Raw genomic sequence first — 26,185 nt, 5'->3', positions numbered from 1 at the left:
TTCCTGCACGCTTAGGAAAACTGTAAAAGCCAAATTACAGGTAGGTGTGTGTGTGTGTGTGTGTGTGTGTGTGTGTGTGTGTGTGTGTGTGTTTGTGTGTGGGGGTGGTTATAAACAAAGGGGCCAATAACAGTCCAAGTGCATACTTGGCTCTCAGCATTTCTGATGACTCATAATTCCCTCTGTATGAACACTGAGCTTCGGCTGCCATCGGGAAAGATGTGAACCAGAGTGCCCAGCAGTCTCTGAATCATAGACTTTCTTTCACTGTTTAAGTCTGCTACCATAAACAATATGTAGTACCTCATAAATTGGTAATTGATGGACACCATTTTGACAGTGTTGGTGTACACAGGACCCACTACCCAGTACCACAGGACTGTTCCACACACTGCAGTCATTGAGAACACATGTATACTGACATGCTTGACAGCAAGGCTTGTTGGAGGAAAAAAAATTAAATGTCCATTATCAATAGATGGGAGGCATATCTATATTATCATGCGTGTATTAGAAGTCTAAGGAAGATCTGTGTACATGCCCAGAGAGGCCCATGACACACCGATGCAGTCAACAAGCAAGCTTGCTAGGCATAGTGGTACATGTTTATAATCCTAGTACTTGACGGGAAGAGGCAGGAGGATCCCTGAGTTCAAGGGCAGCCTGGGCTACACAGTGAAAAAAGGAAGTGAACAATATATGTAACCACCAGAATAGATGGCAAAGGAAATAAACTACATTATGCATTTTTAAAAGGCCAATATAATTCTACTTACAGATCCTTCAAATAAAAACAGATGAACAATAGTAGGGGAGTCCGGTTGCTACAAAGAGAATGAAGGACGCTATAGCATTGGAACCATGGTTATATGATAACTAGACTTGTACACATAAATATGGGGTGCATATAAAAAGCTCCACAGACCATGCCAACTTCTAGGTTTTGATGTGGTGAGAAAAATGTTACTTGGTTACAGTTACAATAGACTTGAACTTTTTTCCCTCTTTTTGCTAACTTTCTATGAAATCTCCCATCCAAAATATTAAAAAGGACTAGGCATGGTAGCTTCTAGCACTAGGGAGACAGAGATAGGTGGACATCTAAATCTGAAGCCAGCCTGGTGAACATATCAAGCTCTAGGCCAACCAAGACTATACAGTGAGACCTGTCTTAAAAATAAATTTAAAAAACCCCAAGTTTGCCCTACACCTGTAGACCCAGATGCTCAGTCAGGAGCGATCAATTTGGCCCAGAAGTTCAACAACAGTAGTGTAGCAAGACCTGTCTCAGAAAAGTTGTGTGCACAGTTGATGGTGGTGCACACCTCTAATCGCAGCACTCAGTGGGCAAGAGGCAGCACTTCTCTAGGAGTCTGAGGCCAGCCTGGTCTAGAGAGTGAATTTGACAATAGCCACAACTACACAGAAAAATGCCTGTTTCAAAAACAAACAAAAAAAAATGGTGTTTTACACAAACAAACAACAAAACACCCTTGCACTGTTTGTATCCATTTAGTATAGACAGGAGTTCCAGGCTAGTGTGGGCAATATAGATGTACTCAAAAAAATCAGACTAAACAAACAGAAATTTTCCTGTTAACAGTTCTAATAACCATGTTTACATCACATGTCCACTCATAGAATCTACATTCTACAGGAAAATACTCTTTCATTTGAGAAGTGGTCTCAGGTATGTCAGGTTGGCCTCAAATTTGCATGGAAGCTGACCTTGCACTTCTGATCCTATCTCCACCTACAGAATGCTGGGAGTCAAAGGCAGGCTCTATGGCTCTATTCTAGAGCAGTGGCTCTCAACCTTCCTTACACTCTTTAATACCATTCCTCCTGTTGCGGTGACCCCAACCACAAAATTATTTTGTTACTTCATAACTAATTTTGCTGCTATAATATAAATATCTGATATTAAACCCTGTAAAAGGGTTCTATAACCACAAGGGGTCATGCCCAACAGGTTGAGAATGGCTATTCTAGACAGAAAACACCTCTTGTACAACAAAGCTCTAGCCAAGTACTTCAGACTTAAAAGACTCATCAGTTTCTAGTTTTACAGCCATATTTAAAAATAAAAAAGGCGGGGTTTGGTGGCACTTGCCTTTAAATCCCAGCACGTGGGAGGCAGAGGCCAGTAGATCTCTGAGCTCAGGACCAGTCTAGTCTACACAGCAAGTCCCATGGCTACATAGACAAAGGGAAAAAACCCACATTTACAGAAGGGCAGGGAGCCCTGCCTGTAATTCCAGCAGCTAGACACAGCCAGGACTGCTGCAAGTTTGAAGCCAGGATAATAAAAAAAAAAACTGAAAATAGACCAATTATGTACATGTAGCAACGTTAGAGCCTCAAATATTCTCTTCTGGCTTTGAGTCTAGGTCTTACAAAGTACACCAACAAAGATTTTCCTGCCTCTACCTCTTTTTTTTTTTTTTTTTGGTTCTTTTTTTCGGAGCTGGGGACCGAACCCAGGGCCTTGCGCTTCCTAGGTAAGCGCTCTACCACTGAGCTAAATCCCCAGCCCCTAATGTTGGGATTACAGGCATGAAACAAACGCCTAGGTAGGGTACCAAGTATTCCATATGAGACAACTATTAATCAGGTTTGCTTTAATAAGATACTGGTCGATGGGGTCACACTGGTACATAAATTACATTTTCTCAGCTCCAGGACCAAGTAAGGACAGAGCAGTCTATTATCCGTGATCTTGAAGGGTGTCGATTCTGGGTTAGGACCATTTCTTCGAGATGTTGAGATGGTCTAGCTGGTCTGCAATGTATCTATGCTTAGGGAACTTGGAGGTGGCTGCTGCCTTGATGGCCTCAAAAGCCTGGGCCCTTCGCTCTGCGGCGTGGCCGTACTCCTGCTCCGCTGTCATGTAGGGCATGCTCAGCCAGTAGTGGTTCTCGGCCTCCACCTCCAGGCGACGGATCATATTCTCCTTCGCTTGGAAAGACACAGTCCGCGGCCGCCGGTGCTTCCCGATCCACTGCCTGCCCGGAATGCGGCCGCGAAGGAGGACAGCGGTGAGGAACATGGTGCGTCCTGAGGAAAGGACACGAAAGCCGCGGACGCTGAGCCCCAGAACACGGAAGCGAGCAACGAGCGAGCCAAGCTAACGCCCACGTCCCGCGGCCACGGGACCGAATCCAGAGCACGCTCGGCTTCTCGCCGGAAGTGAGTGACCAGGAGCCGACTACACTACTGGGAAAGAGGGGACCTCCCCGAAAACCCACCTCGCGTACGAACTGACCACGGAGAGGTTCCCTTAGAGTTCCGCGTACACTGACCCAAGCGGCTGCGCACGCGCGCTGCTTCCGGCTAGCAGCGTTCCTGGTGCGAGACTTCCGCTCTCGCGAGAAAAGTCTGCGCCTGCGCAGGGCGGGCGGCGCCTCCTCGACGCACGGATTCAAATGTGTGGCGCGTTCGAGGGGAGTGGAGGTCGCTGTCTGCTCAGCTGCCTTCGGCATGAACCCCATCCAGAGTTTCCACTGTAAACTGCGGAGTCTGGCCACCGTGCTGGATGGCGAGACGGCCCGGCTGCTGCGAGCGCTGGACGGGGAGGACAGCGGTGAGTGGACGCGGGCGAGGGACACGGTCCTCAGTGGGCGCTGTCGATCTGTGAGGAAAACAACGCTGACAAGTTCTCCGGTGTGGGGGCAGGGGAGCGGAGGCGAGCTGTTTGTTGCATGCTTGTTAACAACATCCGGAGTCAGCTGTTTAAAGATGCACTGTTTTCTGTAGGGAGTAAAGTGATTTCCTCTCACTCTAACGGGCACCTATTGAAGCAAGCATCTGCAGTACAAATACTCGGCACTGCTGTGTTTCTTTTTTAATTTCTTTGTTTATTTATGTATATGAGTGTGAAATGTTGTTCAAAAACTCGTCCCTATCGCCCACCCACTCAAGGCCTGAACCTGGCTTTCAGCCTGTACAAGTTAACTCTTACATGACCCATGTATCGAGAAGTTTGTGTTCCAGGAACTCATGAGATCGGATAGCTGTACTCCAAGGGCGTAAATGACCTCCTCCACCCTGTATCCAGAGTTCCGACATCTGTGGGACCCCAGATATCCCTTTTGCCCGCCCAAAACTTGCTTAAGTTTAAATAAGCGTGAGGATCAATCATGTATCGCCCCGCCATCCTTTTCCCGCTCCTTACCCAAAACCCTATATAAACTCTGTGCTTTTGTGGTTGGGGCCAATCCCTCTGCCTCCTGCGAGAGGTACGTATTGGTCCAGAGCTCTGCCTGAATACAGCCTGTTGCTTTTGCATTGCTCTTGTCGTTCTTGGGCGCCGCTCCTTCCTGAACTGAGTGAGGCGGAGGAGTCCGGACTTAACAAGTGCTCTATTTGCATCTAGGCACGCATGATATAAGAGGGTAACAGATCCCACTACAATGGTCGTGAGCCACCAAGGGTTGCTGGGAATTGAACTCAGGATCTTTGGAAGAGCAGCCAGTGCTCTTAACCACTGAGCCATCTCTCCCGCCCCTTGTTTTGTTTTTTTAATAATAAAAGTAAACACCATTCTTGACTTGCATTAGAGATTTTAAAAAAATAGTTGCAGATCAAGGAATGGCGTTGGTCTGATCTCGTTTGATTGGTAGTTCCTGACCAATCAACAAGGCAGAGAGAAAGAGAAGAGACAAGAGACAGACAGTGAGACAGTCAGAGTGGAATGTAGTGGCACTTGCCTTTAATCCCAGCTCTTTGAAAGACAGAGGCGATAGATCCCTGAGTTTGAGGCCAGCTTGGTCTACAAATTGAGTTCCAGGACACCCAGGGGTACACAGAAAAGCCCTGTTTTGGAAAACAGAAAGAAAAGAACAAAAATTGCACTCTGTAGACACAGATTCCTCTTATAACTAACTCTCCACTTGAAAATGTTTCAGGGACTATAAAAGTAACTGTACTGTAGGAGATTTCAAATACCTAAAAGTAAAAATATATGTATTATCTAATTCACAGCAGACATCACTTAACCGTTGATTGCAGCTTTTTTTTTAACCATTATTTTAGGGGTTACAGTGTGCGATATGATGTTGGGCTGACTCATTTCGACCATATAGAAGTTGCTTCTCACTGAGTGTCGGTCTGTAGTCTTACTAAAACATTACCTCTGCACAAACTTCATTTAATAGTTTGTTGTTTGTTTTACAAGAAAATGTAATAACTCTTTAACATGTAAAAAATACAGGGAATATTGCCAGTGGCTTCACTTGCAAAACTTAAAAAAATAATTTTATGTCAATTTGACACAGGCTGGAGTTACCTGAGAGGAGGGAGACTCAGTTGAGAAGCTACCTTCATAAGATCAGGGTCTAGGCAAGCCTGTAGGGCGTTTTCCTAATTAGTGGTTGATGGGTAATGCCCTCCCAGGACTGGTGGTCACTGGTCCCATAAGTGCAGCTCACACGCTGCACCCTCCATAGCCTCTGCATCGCTCCTGCCTGCCTTCCATCGATGACGAACAGTGATGTGGAAGTGTAAGCCAAATATACACCCTTTCCTCCCAAAGTTCCTTTTGATTGTGCTGTTTGATTACAGCAGTGATAACCGTAAGATAGTGGCTATGGTGATGAATCATTAAATGGACTTCTAGATTATCTTTGAGTTAGTTTGCATATACTAAAACTTTTTTTTTTTCTTTTTTTCGGAGCTGGGGACCGAACCCAGGGCCTTGCGCTTGCTGGGCAAGCGCTCTACCACTGAGCTAAATTCCCAACCCCGCTAAAACTTTTAAGAATGCATTTCATTGGTTCTTAGTATAGTCAGAGTTGTGCGACTACTAGTTAGGAGGGCTTAGATTTTAATAACTCCCAAAATATAACCAACTCCCTGGAACTTTGTTACAGAAGCCTTGTGTTCGTCTTTATAGGTGTTGTTTCTCTCTCCTTCTCTTTTCCTCTCTCCCTCTCTTTTTTTGGGTTTTCTGTTTTTGTTTTTCAAGATAGGATTTCTCTGTGTAGCTCTCCTGGAACTCACTCTGTAGACCAGGCTGGCCTTGAATTCAGAGCTCAACTACAGTAAATCCAAACTGATTCATTAGAAAACAACTCTCAGCCAGAAACAGTTCCCATAATCCTGTCAGTCCATCCTGCTGGCTTTAGGCAACCCTATGGCTGCTTTCTGTGCAGGGAACCGGCTCTTCTGGGCCTCTCCTGTAACAGGAGCCCGGGAATGTGCAGTCCTGTAGCCTTGGTTGTTCTCATGCTCATCCACATTGTAGGACTAGAGCATGCGAGCCTCGTTGCATTGTATCATTTGCTATTAGTGTGTTTCTGTGCTTATGCCTGGTGTTAGGCACTTTATCCTGGTGAGTTCACTATGTAGTTCTTGCTGTGTTGATCTGTCTGGCCTTGAACCCACACAGATCCATCTTCCTTTGCTTCTCACTTCTGGATCAAAGGCATAGGCCTGGAGATTTGTGTAATTTATCTGTTCTTTTTATTTTCCTCGTGTTTATTGGACTTTTTTTTCCTTGCTAGAAGACTTTGAAGATTCTTCAGCGAGAATTTTGTGTGACCTTTATTCAGAAGTCCAGACTCTAAAGGTACTATTTACTTACCATTTTTCTATATAGGTAATTTTCTCTAGCCTAAGTTGTTACGGGGCTAGGGTCATCCAGAGATCACAGCCTCACAGAGACGAAGGTTTTAATAAGAGGAGGTTACCTGGATACTTGGACATTGGCACCTGAGCTGACTGGTGCCAGGACTGCATCTGAGACCATCAGAGATGAGCAGTCAGCCACATCAGTCCAGGGCTTATCAGTGCAACCCCTAGGTTACATGTGGTCCCTAAGTAGCCAAGGCCTCATTTAACATACATGTCTAACAGTGTCATAATCCTCTTTTTTGAGCAGAGTGAACACACTTGATTACAAAAGCAGAGAAAACAGTCTTGGGACCTGTTGTCTTGCAAGAATAGCATCTCTTACAGGAGGATCCATCAGTTTCAAGAATAGTCTTCAGTGTCTGGGAAACGGGGAGGCTACAGTTGCACAGGCTAGGGCTTATTAGAATGCGCTTTTGCTTTTTGGTCTCCCAAGCATAGTAAGCTTAAACTTAAACATAATAATAACCATCGCACAGTAAACTTGAAAGTTAGAAAATGTGTAATATATTTGCTTTCCTCCTATAAGGATGATGTTAATGCACATCTTGATAAAGCAAGATTGGAAAGTCGAGAAAGCACACATTTCATAAAGGCAGCAAAAGTACTGATGAAAAAAAATTCAGCAGACATCATAAAACTGAGAGAGTTTTTCCAGAAGTACGGATACCAAGCACGTGACAAGGAGGATTCAGGTTTGTTTGCGTCATCTCCTAGCATCTCAGTATGGAAGCAGGCAGATGATTAAGACAGCTGAGGGCTCAGCTGGGGCCAGTTGGGTCTGTTGCTCAGAGCAATCAGCCCGATGCCAGTCAGTGCGCCTGGAAAGTAGCCCCTCTGGTCTTGACTTGAGGGCCCTCCTGGACAATAGCAAGACTTGACAGCAAGAAATGAACTTTCCCTTACCCTCCTTCCACAGTGGTAGCTGAGAGCTTTTGAGCGGTTTAGAATGAGAGTGCAGGTGCAGCCACCTGACGGATGGGCAAAGCACACCTAGTCAGCTCCGCCAGTAAGTAGCTGGAGGACTGTGGTGCGTTTTCATTTCTTTTATATTCGGATTCTTCTCCTGCAGAACAAAATGCCTAAGCTGTATAAATTGATAAAATACCTTCTTAGTTGGAGATTAAAAGAAAAAAAGCTAGTTATTATGCCATAGTGGTTTAGTTAGTAAAGCAAGTCATGCCTGTAATCCTAGGGGTCTGAGGGAGAACTGTCACCAGTTGTTATTAGCTATTAGTTGGAGCCTAATTACTGACCTTGCTCCTCAGGGTAAGGTGGAGATAATGAATTGTCTACTTCATGAGGTTGTATAAGGACCAGTTAGAGCTGAGCACATTGCAGCCCTTTGAGGCCAGTGCAGGAAGGGCACTAGATGGCGGCTAGCCAGTCTGTCTGTTGCCCAGTGTTAGCTGCTGCAGCCGCCGCCATTCTGCACCTCGAGTGCTGGCTTCAACATGCTTCAGAGTCATGGTCTTTTGTGTGGATGATCACTGTATGTATGACAGCATTAATGCAATCCAGCAAATATATATGTATGGTAACTGTCAGTCAACATGATGGTCAGAATTGCTTACTCTCAAAGTTAAAAAATGTGTAATTTGCTTTCCTCGTAAAAGAAGCATAGATTCAAATACTACTCCTTTCCTTCTATACTCTAGTACTTAAAAGTTAAGTCTATGGCTGGCAAGATGGCTCTGGGTAAAGGCATTGTCACCAAACCAGACATGACAATCTGCTTGATTTCCAAAACCCATAGGAGAGATTAGAAATCACCACATGTACACTGTCTGTCTCTCTATCTCTGTCTCCCCCCACCATACACACACAAATGTAATTTAAAATTTTTACAAAATTAAAAGATTAAAATTATACTGTTAACAGTTTGTGTTAAATCTAGGATAGTTGATTATACACTAATTTTGTATTAATAATACTTCCAGGAAATACTGACCAATAAGTCACATTGAGGAAGTAAGGGATCTGATCTTCTTTGTGGATGTTGATTTTTTTAAAGTGGTTTCATGTCTGTCAAGTGCCTAGATAGACTACAAGTAGGTAAGATGTATATGCCAGACTTTGAGAAGAGACAGTTGAAATGAAAACCTAAGAGAACAAGTTTCCACCAACATGGAACCTTTCGGGCGGCTCTTCTGTGATATTAATAATCAAGAAATTCTCTGTCTTGATGCTTAGCCAGAATTTACCTCTTTGACTTTTCCTCTCAGCATGTGAGCACAGAGTAAGTAACTCCAGCCCAGGGTTAGCTGTGTGTAAAGATACTCAAGAGCCTGGTGTGAAGCAGGAGCTGTCTGAGCCCCGTGTTCCGCGCGGTTCTGCTCCTGAGGAGCCCCTGAGGAGCCCACAGCTGTCAGACTTTGGACTTCAGCGGTACATGGTTTCCCAAGGCCCAGCCAATCCTCGCCAAGAGACTGTCAGCCTCAAAGAAGACCGTGCATCTGAAACCACTCCTGCCAAAGACCCCTCTGTCCAGGTGTTGAAGACGCCTAGATGTGCTCTGAAGATGGATGATTTTGAGTGTGTAACTCCTAAATTAGAACACTTTGGTATATCTGAATATACGATGTGTTTAAATGAGGATTATACAATGGGACTTAAAAATATGAAGAGTATTAAAAGGTAAGCAACTTGAGTTGTTTTTAAGGTTTACTTTTGTAATTTTCAATTACATGTGTGGGTGTGTGCTGGTGCGTGCAAGAGCCCTCAGAGCCAGAGCCAGTGGATCTCCTTGGAACTGGAGGCGCAGGCCTTTGTGAGCTCCCTGACTGCGGGTGCTGGGAACCAAACTCGGGTCCTAGAAAAGCAGTCTGTGGTGCTAACTACTAAGCTATCTATCCAGTCCCTTGAAAACACTTTGTTAATTCTTTAAAAACTGTATACAGTATTTTTTATTATATTCCCCCAATTCACGGCTTTTTTTTTTCTTTTAAATAACCCATGGAGTCTGCTTCCTGCGGGCATAATGCCTGTCCCAGCAGATAACAGTTGCCTCTAGCTCCACGGCTGAGACGGGAGCTTTGTAACCCTCCTCCTGCATGTTGGCGTCTTGTGTGGCTAAACCTTGTGCATTCTGTCAAAACTATTGTGAGTCCATTATGCAATTGTCCTGTTGTTCCAAGAAAGCACTATTGCAATGTAGCCCTCTACTGCCTCTTCCAAAATGACCCCTGAGTCTTGGGATGATGTCCCGTTTAGAACTGAGCACTCTGTGGTCTCTTATCCTCCCCATGTCTCTGTGTTAATGGTCATCTGAAAAAAGAAGCTTTTCCAAGCTGGATATCCTGGGAAGACAGAGGTAGGCTGATCTGTGTGAGTTCAAGGCCAGCCAGGTCTACAGAGTGAGTTTCAGGATAGCCAGGCTGTCTAAAAGAAACAAAACAAAACAAAAAACTGTGAAGCTTCTCTGAATATCAGACTGGGTATGGCTTTTAATCCAGTACTCAGGAGGCAGATCTCCAGATTCCAAATTTGAGGCCAGCCTGGTCTACATAGAAAATCCCAGGACAGCAAGGGCTACATAGAGAGAACCTGTCTCAAAAAAGAAAGGGTGAGTATGTGCACTAATGTGTGGCATAGTAGTGTCGTTATGCTCTAGTTTAGTACTGTGTCCATGGAGCTAAGACCTCTCTAGCCACAGGTTCTTGTCCCCAATAAGTTTTACCTATCGGTTTTATCTTGTGGATCAGGCCATAATTTCAGCTAGAAAGTGTTTTATTTCTGAAACACCATATATATGTATATGTATATATGGAGCATATGGGTATATTTCGTCTGTATGTGTAGGAGTCTGTGGAGCCTCACTAACAAATAGCTCTAAAAGATAACCTATTCCAGGTACCGGGTTTCTTTTTCTTTTTCTTTTTTTTTTTTTTTTTTTTTTGGTTCTTTTTTTCGGAGCTGGGGACCGAACCCAGGGCCTTGCGCTTCCTAGGAAAGCGCTCTACCACTGAGCTAAATCCCCAGCCCCAGGTACCGGGTTTTTATCTGATATGATAGCCTGTGGTGTCTCAGGGGTCGGGGCCAGTGTTCAGGGTAACTCCTTTTAAACTTTCTGTGTGAGGGTATGTATTGGGAAGCTTCTACAGTAGGAGGTCTCTATGACTTTGTCAAAGATCCTGCCTTCATCTCATTCACCCCACTTAATCCTTCTTATTCTATTATTTCCTCCTCCTATGCTGTGTCTGCTGTCCTTAAAAGCTACTCCTGTCCCCTTAGGGTGTGCCTCTGCATTTTCCACGTACTCGAGAAATCATAATGTTTGCATTTCAGGGTCTGCGTCAGCTCATTGGGAATGATGGCTTACAGCTCCGTCCATTTCCCTGCAAATGTCCTAACTTCTTTTTTATCAGCTGACTAATATCCTACTGTGTAAATGCACCACATTTCAAATCTGTCACCAGCTCTTGTAGGTTATTTCCATTTCCTGGCTATCATGGGGAAAGCAGCCATGAAGACAGTTGAGTAGATAGCTCTGTAGGGGTATAGACTCCTTTGGGTACATGCATAAGAGTCGTGCGGCTGAATGATGGAAGAGAGTCTCTAGCTCTAGCTTTCCCTCGATAACTTTATATGGACCCTCCACACTTGGTTTTCCTAGTGCAGCGCCTGTCTGCACTCCCACCAGTGAGTAAATAAGTAAATATCCCCCTTCCTGACATCCAAGCCAGCAGAACTTGGGGGTTTGTGTCTGTTGGTTTTTTGTCATTGGTTTTGCTTGTTTGTTTGAGTTAGGGTCTCTCTAATATGCCCTCGATGACCTGAACTCAGATTCCCCTGCCCCTGCCCTCAGAATGCTGAGAACAAAGGTGTGCACCACCATGGCCTGGTTTCACTTCTTTTTAATCTTAGCCTCTGAGACGGGCGAGATGAGCTGTCCCTGATATCTGTGCCAGGAACCAAAGTGGGTCTTCTGGAAGGGCAGGAGGCACTGAGCCATCTCTCCAAGCAATTCTTAGAAAGATTTCAGCTACTTCATATTTTAAATCTCTTGAATCGCTAATTTCATCAATAAAGTATGAGCCATTGATTTCCTTAGAGAATTTAAGGAGTAAATAATGACAGGTTTTTTAATTAATTTTAATTTTATTTTGTGTGTTTGGGTGTTTGCCTGGGTCTGTTTGTACACCTTGTTCATGTCTCACCCTTGTGAAGGAGAGCTTTAAATCCCCTGGGCTGGAGTTGGATGCTGGGAGCCGCCATGTGGACGGACGGACACTGGGAACAGCCCTGCGGATCCTCTGCAAGAGCAGCCAGTGCTCTTAACACCGTGCCGTCTCCACCTCCATCTCGTCATTGAGCTTCTAATCATTTTGCTTTCTATCAGACAGCCTAATAAAAACTATTCTGCCACACTAGGTTATTAATGAAGTCTTGCTCCCTTACTGCCTTTATATGCTGGGTAGCAAAATTCCACAGTACGAGGTTGTTAGTCCAGTTCAAGTGGATCAAGACAGGGCATCATTTGTCTCTCAAGTCTAGGATTGCATGTATGTGCCTCCACACCCTGCCTTATAGTTGAATATCTAAAGTGCATATGTACACTACTTTAAATACTTAAAGTAAAAGATATGTGTATTAAATTTATTTTTTAATTATCTTAGTGATTTCTTCCGTTGGTCCTTATTTCATAAACCAAGGTTAACTACTTCAGACTGCAGCAAGTAAGATGAAGTTTTCTACAAAGGTTGACTGTTAACTCTTGTGACTTTACAGTTCCCCTCTGAGTGGTGTCGGTGGAGAAGCTGTAGAGACAGGGCCCGTGACCAGTGATAATTCCTTTGCCATTCCTGGTCCCATGATCCAGCAGCTGGAAAAAAATGGTGAGCTTAAAAATTAGCTTCTCCTTTGTACTCTTTCCTAATTATTTTTGTAAGCAATGGTTCTCTAATTTTAGGTGGTTTTCTGCATCTTTTTAGTGTGTGGTGTTTGGGTTGTCCTGGTGCTGTTTGTATTCTGATGTTAATTCTACTTCCTCAAGAGGGGCTACTAGCAGTCCATCACTACTCTGGTGAGCTCCTGTGAGCTTTCTCCCATCTTAACTGGTCTATAAATCTTAACTGGTCTATAAAGGCAGGAGCCTGTGATTGGGCAGTGGAAGGAAAAGGTGGGACTGGAGGTTTAAGAGTTGGCTTGGGTTGAGGGAGAGAGGGGCACAAGAAGAGGAAGAGAGAACAGAAGACAGAAGGAAGCCAGGATGGACTGGAACTGTATGGCCTGCAGAAATAAATCACATGTAGCAAGGGATCTTAGAGCTGGGAAACGAGTTAGTGTAGTGCTAGATGTGCCCAGTCTAGGCACATAGCTTACAATTACAGTGATCGGATTGTGTTTTTTATATGGGCTTATTGGGGTTGGGAATTACGGCAACATGTACTGGGTTTTATTCAGTACCATTCCACTTAGGTTTAGCTTGATTTCATGGAAGACATATATTTTTATAATTTTTTTTTCTTTATTTCATGTATATGTGCCTTATACCCTTGGGGTCCATAAGAGGGCATTGGAGCTGGAATTAGTGGTAGTTGTGAGCCACGGTGTGGGTGCTGGGAACTGGAACTGGGTCCTCTGCAAGAGCAGACAGGGCTCTTACTGCTGAGCCATATGTCCTGCCCCAGTTGTTTTTGGTATTATTTTGATGGTGTGCGGTGTGCGTCAGGTTTTTGTTCTCCATATTTTAACCTGCTCTGTTAGGAGGTGTTCATGTGGGTTTGTGTGGAGACCAGAGGATGAATAGAGCATCTCCCTCGATTATTCATCGCCTTTGTACTTGAAACAGGCTCTCTCATTAAATCCAGTGAGCTTCAAGGATGTGCCTGCCCCCAGCCCCCATAGCACTGGAGTTACAAGCACACACTGCCCTGCCCTGCTTTTTACATTGGTGCTAGAGATCTGAACTCAGGTCCCCGTGCTTGCAGAGTAGGCTTTTCTTTGACTGAGCAATCCCATTCTAACAGATTTGGTGCACACCTGTGATTCTATCTCTAGGGAGGAAAAGGCCAAGTTTGAGGCCAGTGTGTGCTATTTTGAAATTGTGTCAGAAACTACAATCCCACCACCAATGTAAATATATATATTTATATATATTTTAACATTTTATGTGCACGATTGTACCACATGTGCCCCTAGTGCCTGTGGCAGTGACAAGAGAAGTCAGATCTTCTGGAGCTGCCGTGTGGTTGCTGGGGAACCTAATTCAGTCATCTGGAAGAACAACCAGTGCTCTTAACCATCGAGCTGTCTCATCAGCACCAGTTTATTCTTTAAGTTTTGCAAATCTGTGAGCTCTTCTCACTTTATTGACAAATGTTCAAAATTGTCTTTATCATATCTTTCCAAAGTTTTGTGCTTATTTTTAGAAAAGGTGTTAATTGAACGATATTATTAAATTAATAAGCACTGCTGGTCCAAGCAAGTTTAGAAATGTAACTGGCGGGGCTGGGGATTTAGCTCAGTGGTAGAACGCTTACCTAGGAAGCGCAAGGCCCTGGGCCTTTTCCCAGCTCCGAAAAAAAGAACCAAAAAAAAAAAAAAAAAAAAAAAAGAAATGTAACTGGCCCATACTCATAGTAGCTTACAGTTCCATAAGGAAGAGCATGGCTATATTAAAGAAAGAGAACAGGTTCAGTAGTGCATCAGAAGGAAAGCACTGGGCATGGTGGTGACAAAAGAGCTGCCTGCCCAGATGCTGTTTTGTTCTGTTTATTTTTTGATGTATATGGGTATTTTGTCTGCATGTATGTCAGTGCACCAAGTACATGCATATCTGGCACCTTCAAGGTCAGGAGATGGTGTTGAATCCCCTGGAACTGGAGTTATAGATGCTTGTAAACTCCATTTGGGTACTGGGAATTGAACCATAGTCCTCTGGAAGAGCAGCCAGGTCCTAACCACTGAGCCATCATTACACCTACTTTAAGAAAAATGAAGTTCGGGCTACAGAGCTAATTCAGCATTAAGGTACTGCTGTTTGTTGTGTTAGTCAGGGCCGCTATGTATTCAGATGCTTAATACTGGCCCCAAGATCTGATTGCAGTTCAGAGGAGTGTATTTCTCATGTACACCAAATGATGTTGGATAAACTTTGCTTGCCTATTAAATAAAAATGGCTGACAGCAATTACTGGGGAGAATAGAGGTAGGTGGGGACCACTAGGCTGAAGGCAGGAGTGAGAGGTGGGAGGAGGGAAGATGGAGGACCAGGAAATGGACTGATAGAGCCAGTCCAGCACAGACAGGATGACTCTTGGCAAGTAACTTGGGGAGAGCAGCTGGGAAATAGCCGTCTGTTGTAGAGAAATATTTTAGGGATGATTGCCAACAATTGTGTTAAGGTTGATTAAATAAATTGCTAGGACTGTGTCTCGATTAGTGGGATGTTGGTGAGGTCATAATAAGAACTAATAGAGTTATTAACTATCCAACAGTAGCTGTTCTTCCAGGGACCTGGTTTGATTGATAGCAACCATCTCCTTTTCTGACATGCACAGACCATGTATGCAAAGAAAATACCCATACACATAAAGGGAAGCCTTTACACATCTTTTAAAAATGTAATTGCATCATGCCCTTATGCCTTATTCAGAAGTCAATTCCCTATAAAGTATAGTTCTGTGGGGTTTTTTTGTTTTTTAAAGTATGGTTGAGGAGACAGCTTAGTTAGCAAATTGTTTGCCACACAAACAGGACTGAATGGGGTTTAGGCCCCAAATTTTCCATAAAAATCCAGGTATGGAGCCAGGTGATGATGGCACAAACCTTTAATCTCAGCACTAGGAAGGCAGAGACAGCCTGGTTCAGAATGATTTCCTTGACTTCTAGGCCTATACAGAGAAGCCCTGTCTCAGAAAACAACAAAACAAAATAGGCAGAAGGAAAATCCAGACGTGGTGACATATGCATTTAAACACCAGCACTGGGGAAGGTAGAGACAGGTGAACCCCCCAATGCTCAAGCCAAATCTATGAGTTTCAAAACACAGAAGTAGAAGCTGGACCTGATGGTGCACACCGTTAATCCCAGCACGCGGGAGGAAAAGGCAAGTGGATCTCAGAGTTTGAGGCCAGCCTGGTCTACAGAGTTCCATGACAGTTCAGAGCTACACTCTGGAGAAATAGTGTCTTGTAGGAAAAGAACAAAGCAACAGCAGAAACAAAGATGGGGTGCAACTGGGAAGACACGTGGTATCTCCTCTTGCCTGCACAGCCATTGCACTGAGACACTTGGGCACCCACACCAGTCACTCACCCAAGAAGATAAGGGAGAGAGCGCTCTTAGCAGTGTCTTACCTTGAGTCTTAAACTCAGAGTTGTCCTCTTGTCCTCCTGTCTCAGCCTGAGTCCTGGGATCAAAGGTGTGGACCACTGTGTTGTGGTTTTTTGTTTAAGATTTATGTACTGTTACTTTTGTGTATGTTTGTCTGCATGTGTTTCTGTGCTTTATGCATGTGTAGTTCCCACAAAGGGCAGAGGAGGACACTAGAGTCCCTGAGAGCGCATGCTTCAGGTGGTTGTAAACTGCCATGTTGGTGCCGGGAACCAAGCCTAGAAACTACCAGAGCAGCGCTCGTAAGCACTGAGCCACCCTTCAGCCCTGGCCTCACCTTTCTGACCCTCCTCCTCCATCTCCCAAGTACACCGCCATGCCCAGCTTTCTGTATTGGTGGGGCCTGAACTCAGGACTTTGTGCATGGGAAGCAAGCGCTACACCAACTGATGTTTGCTTGCTTGTTTTGTGGTGCTTTTTTGTAATGTTCATTTATTTTGGGTGTATGATTACATATATTACACATGATGTTTGCATATGGGGCTGGATGTGTGCTTGCCATATTGTGTGGAAGCCAGAGGAAAACTTTGACTCACTGTTTCATGTGGGCATTGAACATGAGGTTTATGTGGCAAGTAACTTTACGAGCTGAGCCATGGCCATTTACACGGTTTTAAATAGATTATTTTTAGTTATCTTATTGATTTTCTTTTTGATAGTAGGAACTGAGCCTAAGACCTAAGCAAGCACTCCTCTAACAGCTAAGTTAAATCCTCAGTCTAAGTGTTTCCCCAAATGTTCCACTGTCACCGGTTCCTGTTTGTTACAGCAGAGCTCAGTGTGCTGCCCTTTGTGTAATGCTGGTGACCAATGTGGTGAACTTGGCAGTTGTGGGTTTTCTCATCCTGCCAAACCACACACCATACCTACATCTTTAATACACTAGTAACAAAATATACACACTAGATTGATAATGCTTTTAACGTAAAATTTAGAATTTCAGGGCTGGGGAAATTTAGCACACACGCCTAGAGCACAGTCGTGTTGGATTCCCAGTAACCACATCAAGCGCTCATAGCCACCTGTAACTCAGGTGCACACCTACACGCGCGCACGCACGCACGCACACACACATACATGCATGCACATGCAATTTTTTAAAATTTAAATATTTTAACTTAATTTATGTCTTCTAGATGTGGAATACATAAATTCACCATTGCCACCTAAGTTCTGCACTCCTGGCTTGAAAATTCCTTCTTCGATGGACAGTACAGATCTGGTAAAATTCCACTAAAGCTCAGATCTCCCCCATGACTGAGACATTCCTTCTGGACACAGTATGTGTAACAAGTCAGACCAGTGCATGTGCATGTGCAGTGCATTCTGGGAGGGAGTTTAGCACCGTAAATAAGGAGCTGTACATTTTTCTCATGTCTAAATTTGTTTAAAGCAATTGAGACAGATCTGTAACACTATAGAGAGGAGTGTAGAGGCATGGAGTCAGTGTGGCTAGCTAATGACAGAGCAGCAGAGTGAATGTATGAAACTCATCGAAGAGCTGAGGCCACGAATCTTGTCATAGTCTAAATCAGAAGGCTGAAAGAAGATGATTTTGAAGAAATGTGATGCTTAAAGATAGAGGATTCTATGCACATGTGTTCTAAGAAAAAAACGATGAATAGAAACGTCAAACTGGTTCTCCCTAAGTAACAGGTTTTTAAGTAATTTAATGTCTTCCCCTTTTCATTTTTCTTAACTTATTTAACATAATCAAAGCCTTACTCGTTAGTCAGGTGAGACAGCCAGTACTGCACTGTCTGACAAGATTGTTGACGGTGGTGGGAATGGTCTGTTGTTCCTAGTGTTGGCTACGGCAGCCACTGGTCAAAGTCTTTAAGCTCATACATAATGTGTGTCTTGGTGCCCCTGAGCTGTGACTAGTCATCCTGGATGGCGCTGCTGTAGATAACAGCGCCTTACTAACAGGGTGGCTGCTGCATGTGCTGTTTTCAGTTCATTTACATCCTCTGGTGCTGTGTGTGTGTTGTACGTTTGCTATGGTTTTTTGTTTTGTTTTTAGAGAAAGGGTCTCATGTAGCTCACAGTGGCCTTGACTTTGCTTCAGCTGAGAACTGATTGCGACCTGCTCATTCTCTTGAACCAAGCACAAGCCCACTTGTTAGGTCTCTGCCCCTGTGAAAGGCACCCTGTTGACAGGATGTTCCCAACTGAGCTCTTTATTAACCCAAGACTTGGTGTGTGCAAAGTGTATGCTTAGCCCCTCTCGGATTCGGGAGTGAGCTTGCATGTATGCAGACAGTGTATATAATAAGTGTTATGTTCTTCTGAGCTGGGCTTTCACGTCTAGCCCAGACTAGCCTTTCCTCCCATTGTTTGTATGCTCTACCTTAGCACCTCAAGTCTGCACTCGTAGTTTAAAGCTTCCCGCTGTAGAGACCCATACAGCTCTGGTAAAGTTCCTTAAGTTAAAAGCGCTAATCTTCTTCCTTAGGACTCAGATGCTGCTACCCAGTCTCTCACTGCAGCTCTCACCTGGCTCGGGTTTCTGCTGCTGAGATGGGGTGGTGGGATCTGTCCATGTCTGGAGCTCAGCCACTGTTCTGTTGAGTTCTTCCAGTTACCTCGAGCAGTACTGAAAACAGCACTTTGTCTTCTGTATATGACTTTGTTGATTTGGATAGCACTCAGGAAAGTGGGACCGTTCAGGGTCTGCCTTAATAGACTCCAACAGAACCAAATGAATTATTTACAACATCTTTATTTACTTACCATAGTTTAATGATTTATTTTTATTCTACAGGTGTCTATAGATTATCCACTATCAAAACCAAATAGTTCACCAACTGATTTGGAAGATAAAGATTGTGCCCCATTAATTTTAAATTCAGATGAATGCTATCAGAGTTTTGCAGACCCCCATTCTCCAACAATTACTTCTTATGAAAATTTCACAACACCGTCTCCTCCGAAAGTCACTGCAATTCCAGAAGACATCCTCCAGGTCATTTTCTAGGCTTTTTTTCCTAATATTTTCAAAATTTTATATATACGTGTGTGTGTGTTAGAAAACTGAAATTGCATATAAACTGTCATATTTACCATCATGCCAAAGGGTGACTTTGGGTATTGAGGAAAACCTTAGACTTTCCTGAACCAGACAGCAGTTTCTAGGTTGGTTTTACCAACATTATTCTCCTAAGGTACTTTGTCTTGTAGTTTGTTCTACAGTGTATTGTTTGTTACATTTTAATCTGTAGTTGCTATATCAGCTGTTGTACCATTAAAAGTAAGAATGTTCTTTGCCCTATATTCTCCATGGCAGGGTCTCATTAACACTCGTGTCTGCATTTCTCAAACTGTCCGTTTGCAGGCACTGATCCACATGGTATCACATGGTGTGAAAATATTAGACTGCAGTGTGGCACCTCCAACTAGTGGGCAGTACGAGCTGACTGATCTGACTCTAATCTGGGTTACAGGGCCAGGCAGTTAGCACTGATGTGCAGAGTTCCTAAGGGACTGCCGCTCTACAGCTGCTTTGCCTTCCTTATTGGGTGCCATGAGAACAGTAAACTGTGAGAAGAACCCTGAATGCCAGAGCTGATTCATCTGAAAGATCAACAAGGGCTCTGATGATCTTGTCTTCTGTTAGAGACCTACTTTTACCTGTGTCTAATGTAGGTGTATCTGTGTAGGAATAAGTGTGCCTATGAGCACTGGTGCCAGAGTTGTCAGAAGAGGGAGTCAGCTCTAGCATTAGAGGCAATTGTAAACTGTTCAAAATGGGATCTGGGTACTGAACTCTGGTCCTCTATAAGAGCTTAACTGCTGTCTCCAGTCCTCCTACCTGACTGCTTGCTTTCTTAGAAGATAAAAACAATAGGTATGGAACCGTCTGTCTTTATGAGGGCACATGTGGAGGGCTACTATTTCCCGCTGTAGGTCTTTCTCTGTGAAGGTAAGGAACCCTTGTGTTTTTGTTGGTTGCTTTTTTTAAACAATGCTAGGGGTAAAACCCTGGGACTTGTGTATGGTACAGAAGCACTACCATTTTATTACGTGCCCAGTCCCAAGGACACCTTACATTCAGTGTGCTACTTCTAGTTGTTTCTTTCAAAGTTTTAAGTGGCATGTGTGTATTATATAGAGTAATGGTTTCATGGTGACATTTTCATACATGTACATAATATATTTTGTTCCTGTTTACAGACATACACAAACACCCACTACCTTCTCTTGTTCGGCTCCTTCAGATCCCTTTCCCCTTTCCAACTACCTCTCTTTTTTTATGTTGAGAGTGAGACACTCTGGATGAGACAGGCATGACTGAGGGTTTGTTTCTGAGTGGCTGTGCCACTGACGAGGGTCTCCCCCTCACTCACTGTATCTATGTACTCCAGGGAGAGGTGGGGCCTGTGAGCCTCCCCATCCAGGAGGGATGCTCATTTGCTGTCCTGCACAGATGCAGCGCTCTCACTCACAGCTGTCGCATATCTTCTCCAGTGCATTGGAAAGTCTTCTGTCATTTCTATACCATCATCAGACCTAACATGGCTCTCAGGGGGTTTCCATTAACTTCAGTTAACTTTAGACATCAAACTTCCATATGAAGTTACAGTTTTATATCTTTTACTGTTCAATGTCTGTATGGACTGCTGACTTTTTTTTTTTTTTTTAAGGTATTGTTAGTAACCCTTAAGTTGTTAATGGCAGTCGACACCTCTGTCTCTTGCCTGGGATACGTGTCGGCCTGGAGATCTCCATAATAGGTCTCTGTAATAAACCTCGCCTTTGCATATTTTTTTAAAAAAAGTTGTTAATGGATTTTCTTGAATGTTTGTAACACTTTCTAGACTTGTCATTCACGTGACCTCAAAAAGAAATTTGCTTTTGTTTTAGATGTTAAAGTACAACTCCAACCTAGCTTCTCCCATTGATGTTAAAGCGATGCCACTGAGGAGAGGCTTCACGTCCAAGGGGCAGAGCACCCGGGGCGCTGCCAACAAGGAGAACTGGTAACAGTGAGTAAGAACAACTGGCAGACCATGCCTGTGTCACCTGAGGCGTTTGAGAAGTAGGGTGAGAATGGTGGCAAGGTTCCCTTTCCCTTCCCAGTGCCATGAGCTGGTCCTGGGATTCCTCATTCCCAGATTATAAGTCTGCTTGTGTGATAATAAACCCACTCCCAACCCCCTCCATTTTAATTTAATCTTTATCATCAGTTCTTGAACTAGTCTTACTGTATAGTTTTGGCTGGCCTGGAACTTGCTACATAGACCAAACTGGCCTCAAATCACAGAGATCGGCCTGCCTGCCTGCTTTGGCAAATGTCGCCACATAGCTTTTTTTTTTTTTTTTTTTTTTTTTCCGGAGCTGGGGACCGAACCCAGGGCCTTGCGCTTCCTAGGCAAGCGCTCTACCACTGAGCTAAATCCCCAACCCCTTCTTTTTCTTTTATAGTGTGTGGGTGTGTAAAAGTATAAAGTTCTTAGCTACTGTTCATCTCTTAATTGTCCTTAGTTGATTTTGTTTCTGTTTGTAGGAATTCTACTGTGGATACATCTGATAAATACAGAAGCTGGAAAGTGAGCTGAACTGAAGTTCTCCAAATTCTAACTGATTAACAGAGTAGCAGAGGTGGAGAGGGTTTCCTCCCAGGGTTTATCTTACTTCATTCTTACATGAATGTTTCTGTTTCACCACACTGTGATGGCCTCTCCAGCTTGACCACCCAGCAGATCCTGATTCTACCTGGAAGATTCTGAACACCTGTGCTGAGGCAGAAGCCGTGGGAACATCTGGAATCTAGAGCTTGGCCTCAGAGCCCAGGGTTCTTCTGATCCAAGAACAACTAGAAAGCAATTCTCCAGGTTCATGGCAGTGCTGCTGGGAGAGCTTTGTGCTGCAGCCAGGTAGAGATGAAAAGCTCTTCTGTAGGGACCAGCTACAGTTTTGAGAAGTAACTGGCTTACTACCAACTGACTTACTAGTCTTAGGAATTTTTTTCTCCCCAATACAGTGTTTCTCTGTGTAGCTATGGCAGTCCGGAAACACTCAGACCAGGCTGGCCTTGAACTCAGAGATCTTCCTGTTTATGTGCACCACCACCATCTGACAGCTTTAGGAAATTTTGTGTGGCATAAAGATTACTCTGTAATTGTGCATTGGAAATCAAGTGGAGGGCTGGAGAGATGGCTTAGTGGTTAAGAGCACTGACTGCTCTTCCAGAGGTCCTGAGTTCAAATCCCAGCAGCCACATGGTGGGTGGCTCACAACCATCTGTAATGAAATCCAATGCCCTCTTCTGGTGTGTCTGAAGACAGCTACAATGTACTTACGTACATAAAAGAATCAAGTGAGAAAAGTCCAGGATAATTCTAAGTGTATTTTTTTGTTGTTGCTGTTGTACATAATGTAAAATAAGTGATTTTCAGAATAAAACTCTAGTCCACCTTTCTTTCATGTTGCCAACTCTGCACTTTCTTGCAGCCCTTTTTACTACATGGCATTTGTAGTCAAGAGTTCACATAACTGATTCTGCTGTTCTAGAGAGTGGCTGGGGAGATGGCTCCGAGGTTAAAAGCACTTGCTCTTGCAGAGAACCCAGTTCTGATTCCAAGCACCTAAGTGGTAATTTACAAGTATCCCTATCTCCAGTTGCACGGGATTGATGCCCTCTTGACTTACATGGGCACCAAACATAACACAGGTGTGTGTATACACAGGCAAAACACACCTAACACAGAGGATAAATCTAATAAAAATTTTTAAGGACCCAGGGAAGAGGACAGTGTTCTAGGAAAGGTTGAGAAAGAGGCTAGTATACACAGGGGAAAGTGTTTCAGGCAGAGTACCATTTCTTTCATGGCTGCTGAGAACTCCGAGACTTAGTTTTACTGTTAGGTTTGCCAACTGTTAATTTTTGACATGAAGTTTGGGATGGACCGAAGAAAGGGCAGAGGAAGGAGAGAGTAGCTTTAGGCAGCCCTTCGGGGTTTTGCTAAAGGGAAATAAATGGATGGGGCAGTAGCTCAGGGTGAAGTCACCAGTAGACCTTGGCCCCTCAGGTTATACAAAATTCCTGTTTCCCTGGCCTTCACCCTCAGCAGCTCTCTCCTAGTCTGTCATTTAGATGGTGATGCTTGTAGTTCACTGTGGTCTTTCCGGGGGGGTTTTCCCACTGGTCTGGTCTTAGTGAATGAGATTCAACCTTACTGCTCTCCTGAAATGTGCAGTTTAGCAGCCATGCCAATCTTCAGCATCCTGCCTTGATCTTAATACACTGCCTGCTCTGCTTCATTCTCTCGTCTTTCTGACGTAGTTTGCTCCTCTACACTTAAAACCTTATAATGCAGTTCTAGGCTCAGCCAAGCAGCACTGCAGTCTCTTAAGCATGCTCATCAGTACTGGGGCCTCCGGGAACTGTGGAATCTGGAGTTTACTTTTCTGAACATGCAGAGGCACACCTGGACACAGCCACACAGCAAGACATCCATTGTGAGTTCGTCTCAGGCCAGCTAGCTGTGCTCTGCACTTTTTGTAAAATGATCATAAGGCCTGTGCTTTAAGCTAGTTGTAGGTAGTTTTATTATTGCAAACAAAAACTAAACAGTATTAGAGGATGGTTCCAGATCCCAGTACAGCTCTTGGGTGCTGTTGTCTGTCATACTAAGAACTTGTACTGTATATCCAAATGTAAATTCATGTTCACCTGCTGGTGAGAGCAGGAACCTTTCTGTGACCTCTGCCCTGGTCTCCTGTTTACTGAACTAGTAATAGTGTGAGTTACTGAGATTTAACTGTCATGTATGCTTCTAAATGCTTTTTATTAGCATATGTAGTTAGTTCTTACATTTGAGGTAAGCAACCGAACTTGTAGTGTAAAACACTGTTTTACAAAGCTCTGATGGTCTCTAAAGTCTGGCATGTCCTTTACTCAGTTCTCACCTTGGTATGTAATCTGACATTTCTCCTTCCTTACCATCAAATCTTGCCTACAGTACATAAAAAGTTGGGTGAGAAGCCTGGAGTGTAGCTCAGGGGCAGTGCTTGCTTAATGTGCAGGGCCCTGCATTTGATTAAAACTGCAAAGTTGTGGGCATTGTGGGTCCTCTTCTGCTTATCGAGCCCTTTATCTGAGCAGCAATCTCAAATTTGAAGACAAGCTCCTACCATCTCCAGAACTGTACTGCGTGGTTTCAGCAGTTATCCTTCTATTTATTTATTAATATTTATTTACTTATTTATTTATTTATTATAAGTACACTGTAGCTGTCTTCAGACACACCAGAAGAGGGCATCAGATCTTATTACAGATGGTTGTGAGCCTCCATGTGGTGCTGGGAATTGAACTCAGGACCTCTAGAAGAGAGTCGGGTGCTCTTAACCGCTGAGCCATCTCTCCAGCCCCAGCAGTTATCCTTTTCATGACACTTGTCATAAGCATCTGTACATTCTTGCCATCCTTGCTGTAAGATATTTTTGAGAGGCTCTATCTGATCTTTAAGTCCTTGGCACCTGTTGTGCCACCAGTGATGAAAAACTTGAGTGAAGTGAACCAGGAACACTACAAGTTTCTTAAACAGACAATTTCTCTGAAAGTTCACCTCATTCACATTTAAATTATTTTAGTTGAGTACAACTAGATCTATAAGCCCAATAGCTGGATGGTCAGGAATTTCAGGAGTATGAAAAGACCCTTTTTTCCTTGGAAACTTGAAAGCAGTTGACTAGGGTTAGGAGATAGGAGCGACCTATGGTGCAGAGTAAAGGACAGGCGTGTGTGTCCCTCTTTGGAAACTAGTGCTCACTAGAAACTTCTGTGCAGTTCCCCACTCCACTGACTCCCACACTTGGAAGGCTCTGCAGCTGGGCAGGGGTGGCTCATGCCTTTAATTCCAGCACTGGGGAGGCAAGAGGCAGGTGATCTCTGAATCAAGGCCAGCTTGGGCTAGCATTTGAGTTCCAGTACAGACAGAGCTACAGAGAAACCCTGTCTTGACAAAATATAAGGCTCTGCATATCACCACAGCATCTTTTCACATAATGATTATCTAACATTCTCAAGCTAAAGATTTTCCCTAATTAATGTGACTTTCTAAATGTTTAATATTAAAAGTGCTCTTTGGCCTGGGCATGGCCCTATCTTACCTTTAATCCCAATATAGAAAGCAAAGGCAAGTCAGAAATGTGAATTCTAGGCCAGCATGGTCTACAAAGTGGGAGGCCCTGTCTCATAAACAAGAGCTACAGAGAGCACTTGATACTTACACCAAGGACTCCGTTCCATTCCCAGGATCCACATGGAGACTTACAGTTATCTGTAATGCCAGTTCTGGGGGCCTGACAACACCTTCTGACCTTTGGGACCATGCAGACACAGTGCACATATATGCAGGCAAACACTCACAAAGTAACAATAGAAAAAACCCTGAATGTTAAGATGCTCTTTGGGCCAGTGAGATGGCTCAGTGAAGGGGTCTACTCTATCAAGCATAACAACCTGAGTTTCATTCTTGGTACTCAAATTAGTGGAAGCAGAGAACCAACTCACAAAAGTTGACCTGACCTCCACACTCCCCTTCCTCCAAAATAAATGCAATTTTATTTCGATTATGCTTGGGTTTTAGCTTACTGCCCCTATGAATTTCCTTATCTGGAAGAAGAAAAGAATCTATGATTTTATCCTCAGAGACTGATTACCTGGTCAATAAATAATAAATAAATAGAATAAAGTAAATACACAAGTTTACCTGTCAACCCTAGAAGTCAGAGGCATTGATAGACAGTCACTGTGCTGTTCTACACCACCTTCACGGTGGAGACCAGTCATGTGTTAAGATTGGAGTCAGGGTCACTTGTCCCTAATGACCATCATGAGCTCACCAAGCAGCCTCACCTTTCCAGTGGAGAGGGATCACCACTGCACCTCAGGTGTGGAGGTTTTGTTAAGATAGTGCTTAGCAGTGTGGCACAGCTGTCCCACACAAGCCAGGAACAGAAACTTCAGAAACATCTAGTTCTTCCTATCAAAGAGCTTTGATAGCTTTCCACTCACTCTGACCCTTCCACTCGCCCTCCCTTCAGGTGCATGTGCTGGCATGCACATTGCACATGTGATACTGAAACATGTTACTGTTGATGACTACTGGTTCAGCCATCCCCCTTTGCCCTGTTACGCACTATTTTAAAGCCTATTGCAAATATGTAGCTTTCACAACTCTCCAGTGAGGTGTCCAGCACTTGACAGGATG

At 43.9% G+C, this 26,185-nt stretch overlaps 2 protein-coding genes across 5 annotated transcripts; one reads left to right on the top strand and one right to left on the bottom strand.

Moving 5' to 3' along the window:
• Positions 1-2,441: 2,441 nt before the first annotated feature.
• On the bottom strand, positions 2,442-3,304 carry Mrpl57 (mitochondrial ribosomal protein L57). Its single transcript, NM_001109649.2, has 2 exons — positions 3,249-3,304; positions 2,442-3,057 (listed from the first exon to the last, which is right to left on the bottom strand). The coding sequence occupies exon 2, from the start codon at positions 3,047-3,049 to the stop codon at positions 2,741-2,743; it is 309 nt and encodes a 102-aa protein (NP_001103119.1). The 5' UTR covers positions 3,050-3,057; positions 3,249-3,304; the 3' UTR covers positions 2,442-2,740.
• Positions 3,305-3,423: 119 nt separating this feature from the next.
• On the top strand, positions 3,424-22,388 carry Ska3 (spindle and kinetochore associated complex subunit 3). Of its 4 annotated transcripts, none has more exons than NM_001431690.1 (9): positions 3,424-3,583; positions 6,507-6,568; positions 7,160-7,325; positions 8,856-9,267; positions 12,361-12,467; positions 17,105-17,190; positions 18,733-18,933; positions 20,832-20,953; positions 21,475-22,388. In NM_001431690.1, the coding sequence occupies exons 1-8, from the start codon at positions 3,481-3,483 to the stop codon at positions 20,949-20,951; spliced, it is 1,257 nt and encodes a 418-aa protein (NP_001418619.1). In that variant the 5' UTR covers positions 3,424-3,480; the 3' UTR covers positions 20,952-20,953; positions 21,475-22,388. The 4 variants fall into 4 exon arrangements, with proteins under 4 accessions (NP_001418619.1, NP_001101849.1, NP_001418614.1 ...); NM_001108379.3 differs by having other exon boundaries at positions 20,832-20,957; NM_001431685.1 differs by having other exon boundaries at positions 6,504-6,568.
• The last annotated feature ends 3,797 nt before the right edge of the window (positions 22,389-26,185 follow it).

This window comes from Rattus norvegicus, chromosome 15, assembly GCF_021556685.1.
Source record: "Rattus norvegicus strain SHRSP/BbbUtx chromosome 15, alternate assembly SHRSP_T2T, whole genome shotgun sequence".
Classification (NCBI taxonomy): domain Eukaryota; kingdom Metazoa; phylum Chordata; class Mammalia; order Rodentia; family Muridae; genus Rattus; species Rattus norvegicus.
Note: the sequence above shows the minus strand (reverse complement) of the source record. Positions and strands in the feature narration are given on the sequence as shown.

Coding starts and splice junctions, on each gene's coding strand:
- Mrpl57 (NM_001109649.2), bottom strand. CDS start 3,049: ATGTTCCTCACCGCTGTCCTCCTTCGCGGCCGCATTCCGGGCAGGCAG.
- Ska3 (NM_001431685.1), top strand. CDS start 3,481: ATGAACCCCATCCAGAGTTTCCACTGTAAACTGCGGAGTCTGGCCACC. Junction 7,326..8,855: donor ACGTGACAAGGAGGATTCAG/GTTTGTTTGCGT, acceptor TTTTCCTCTCAG/CATGTGAGCACAGAGTAAGT. Junction 9,268..12,360: donor AATATGAAGAGTATTAAAAG/GTAAGCAACTTG, acceptor GTGACTTTACAG/TTCCCCTCTGAGTGGTGTCG.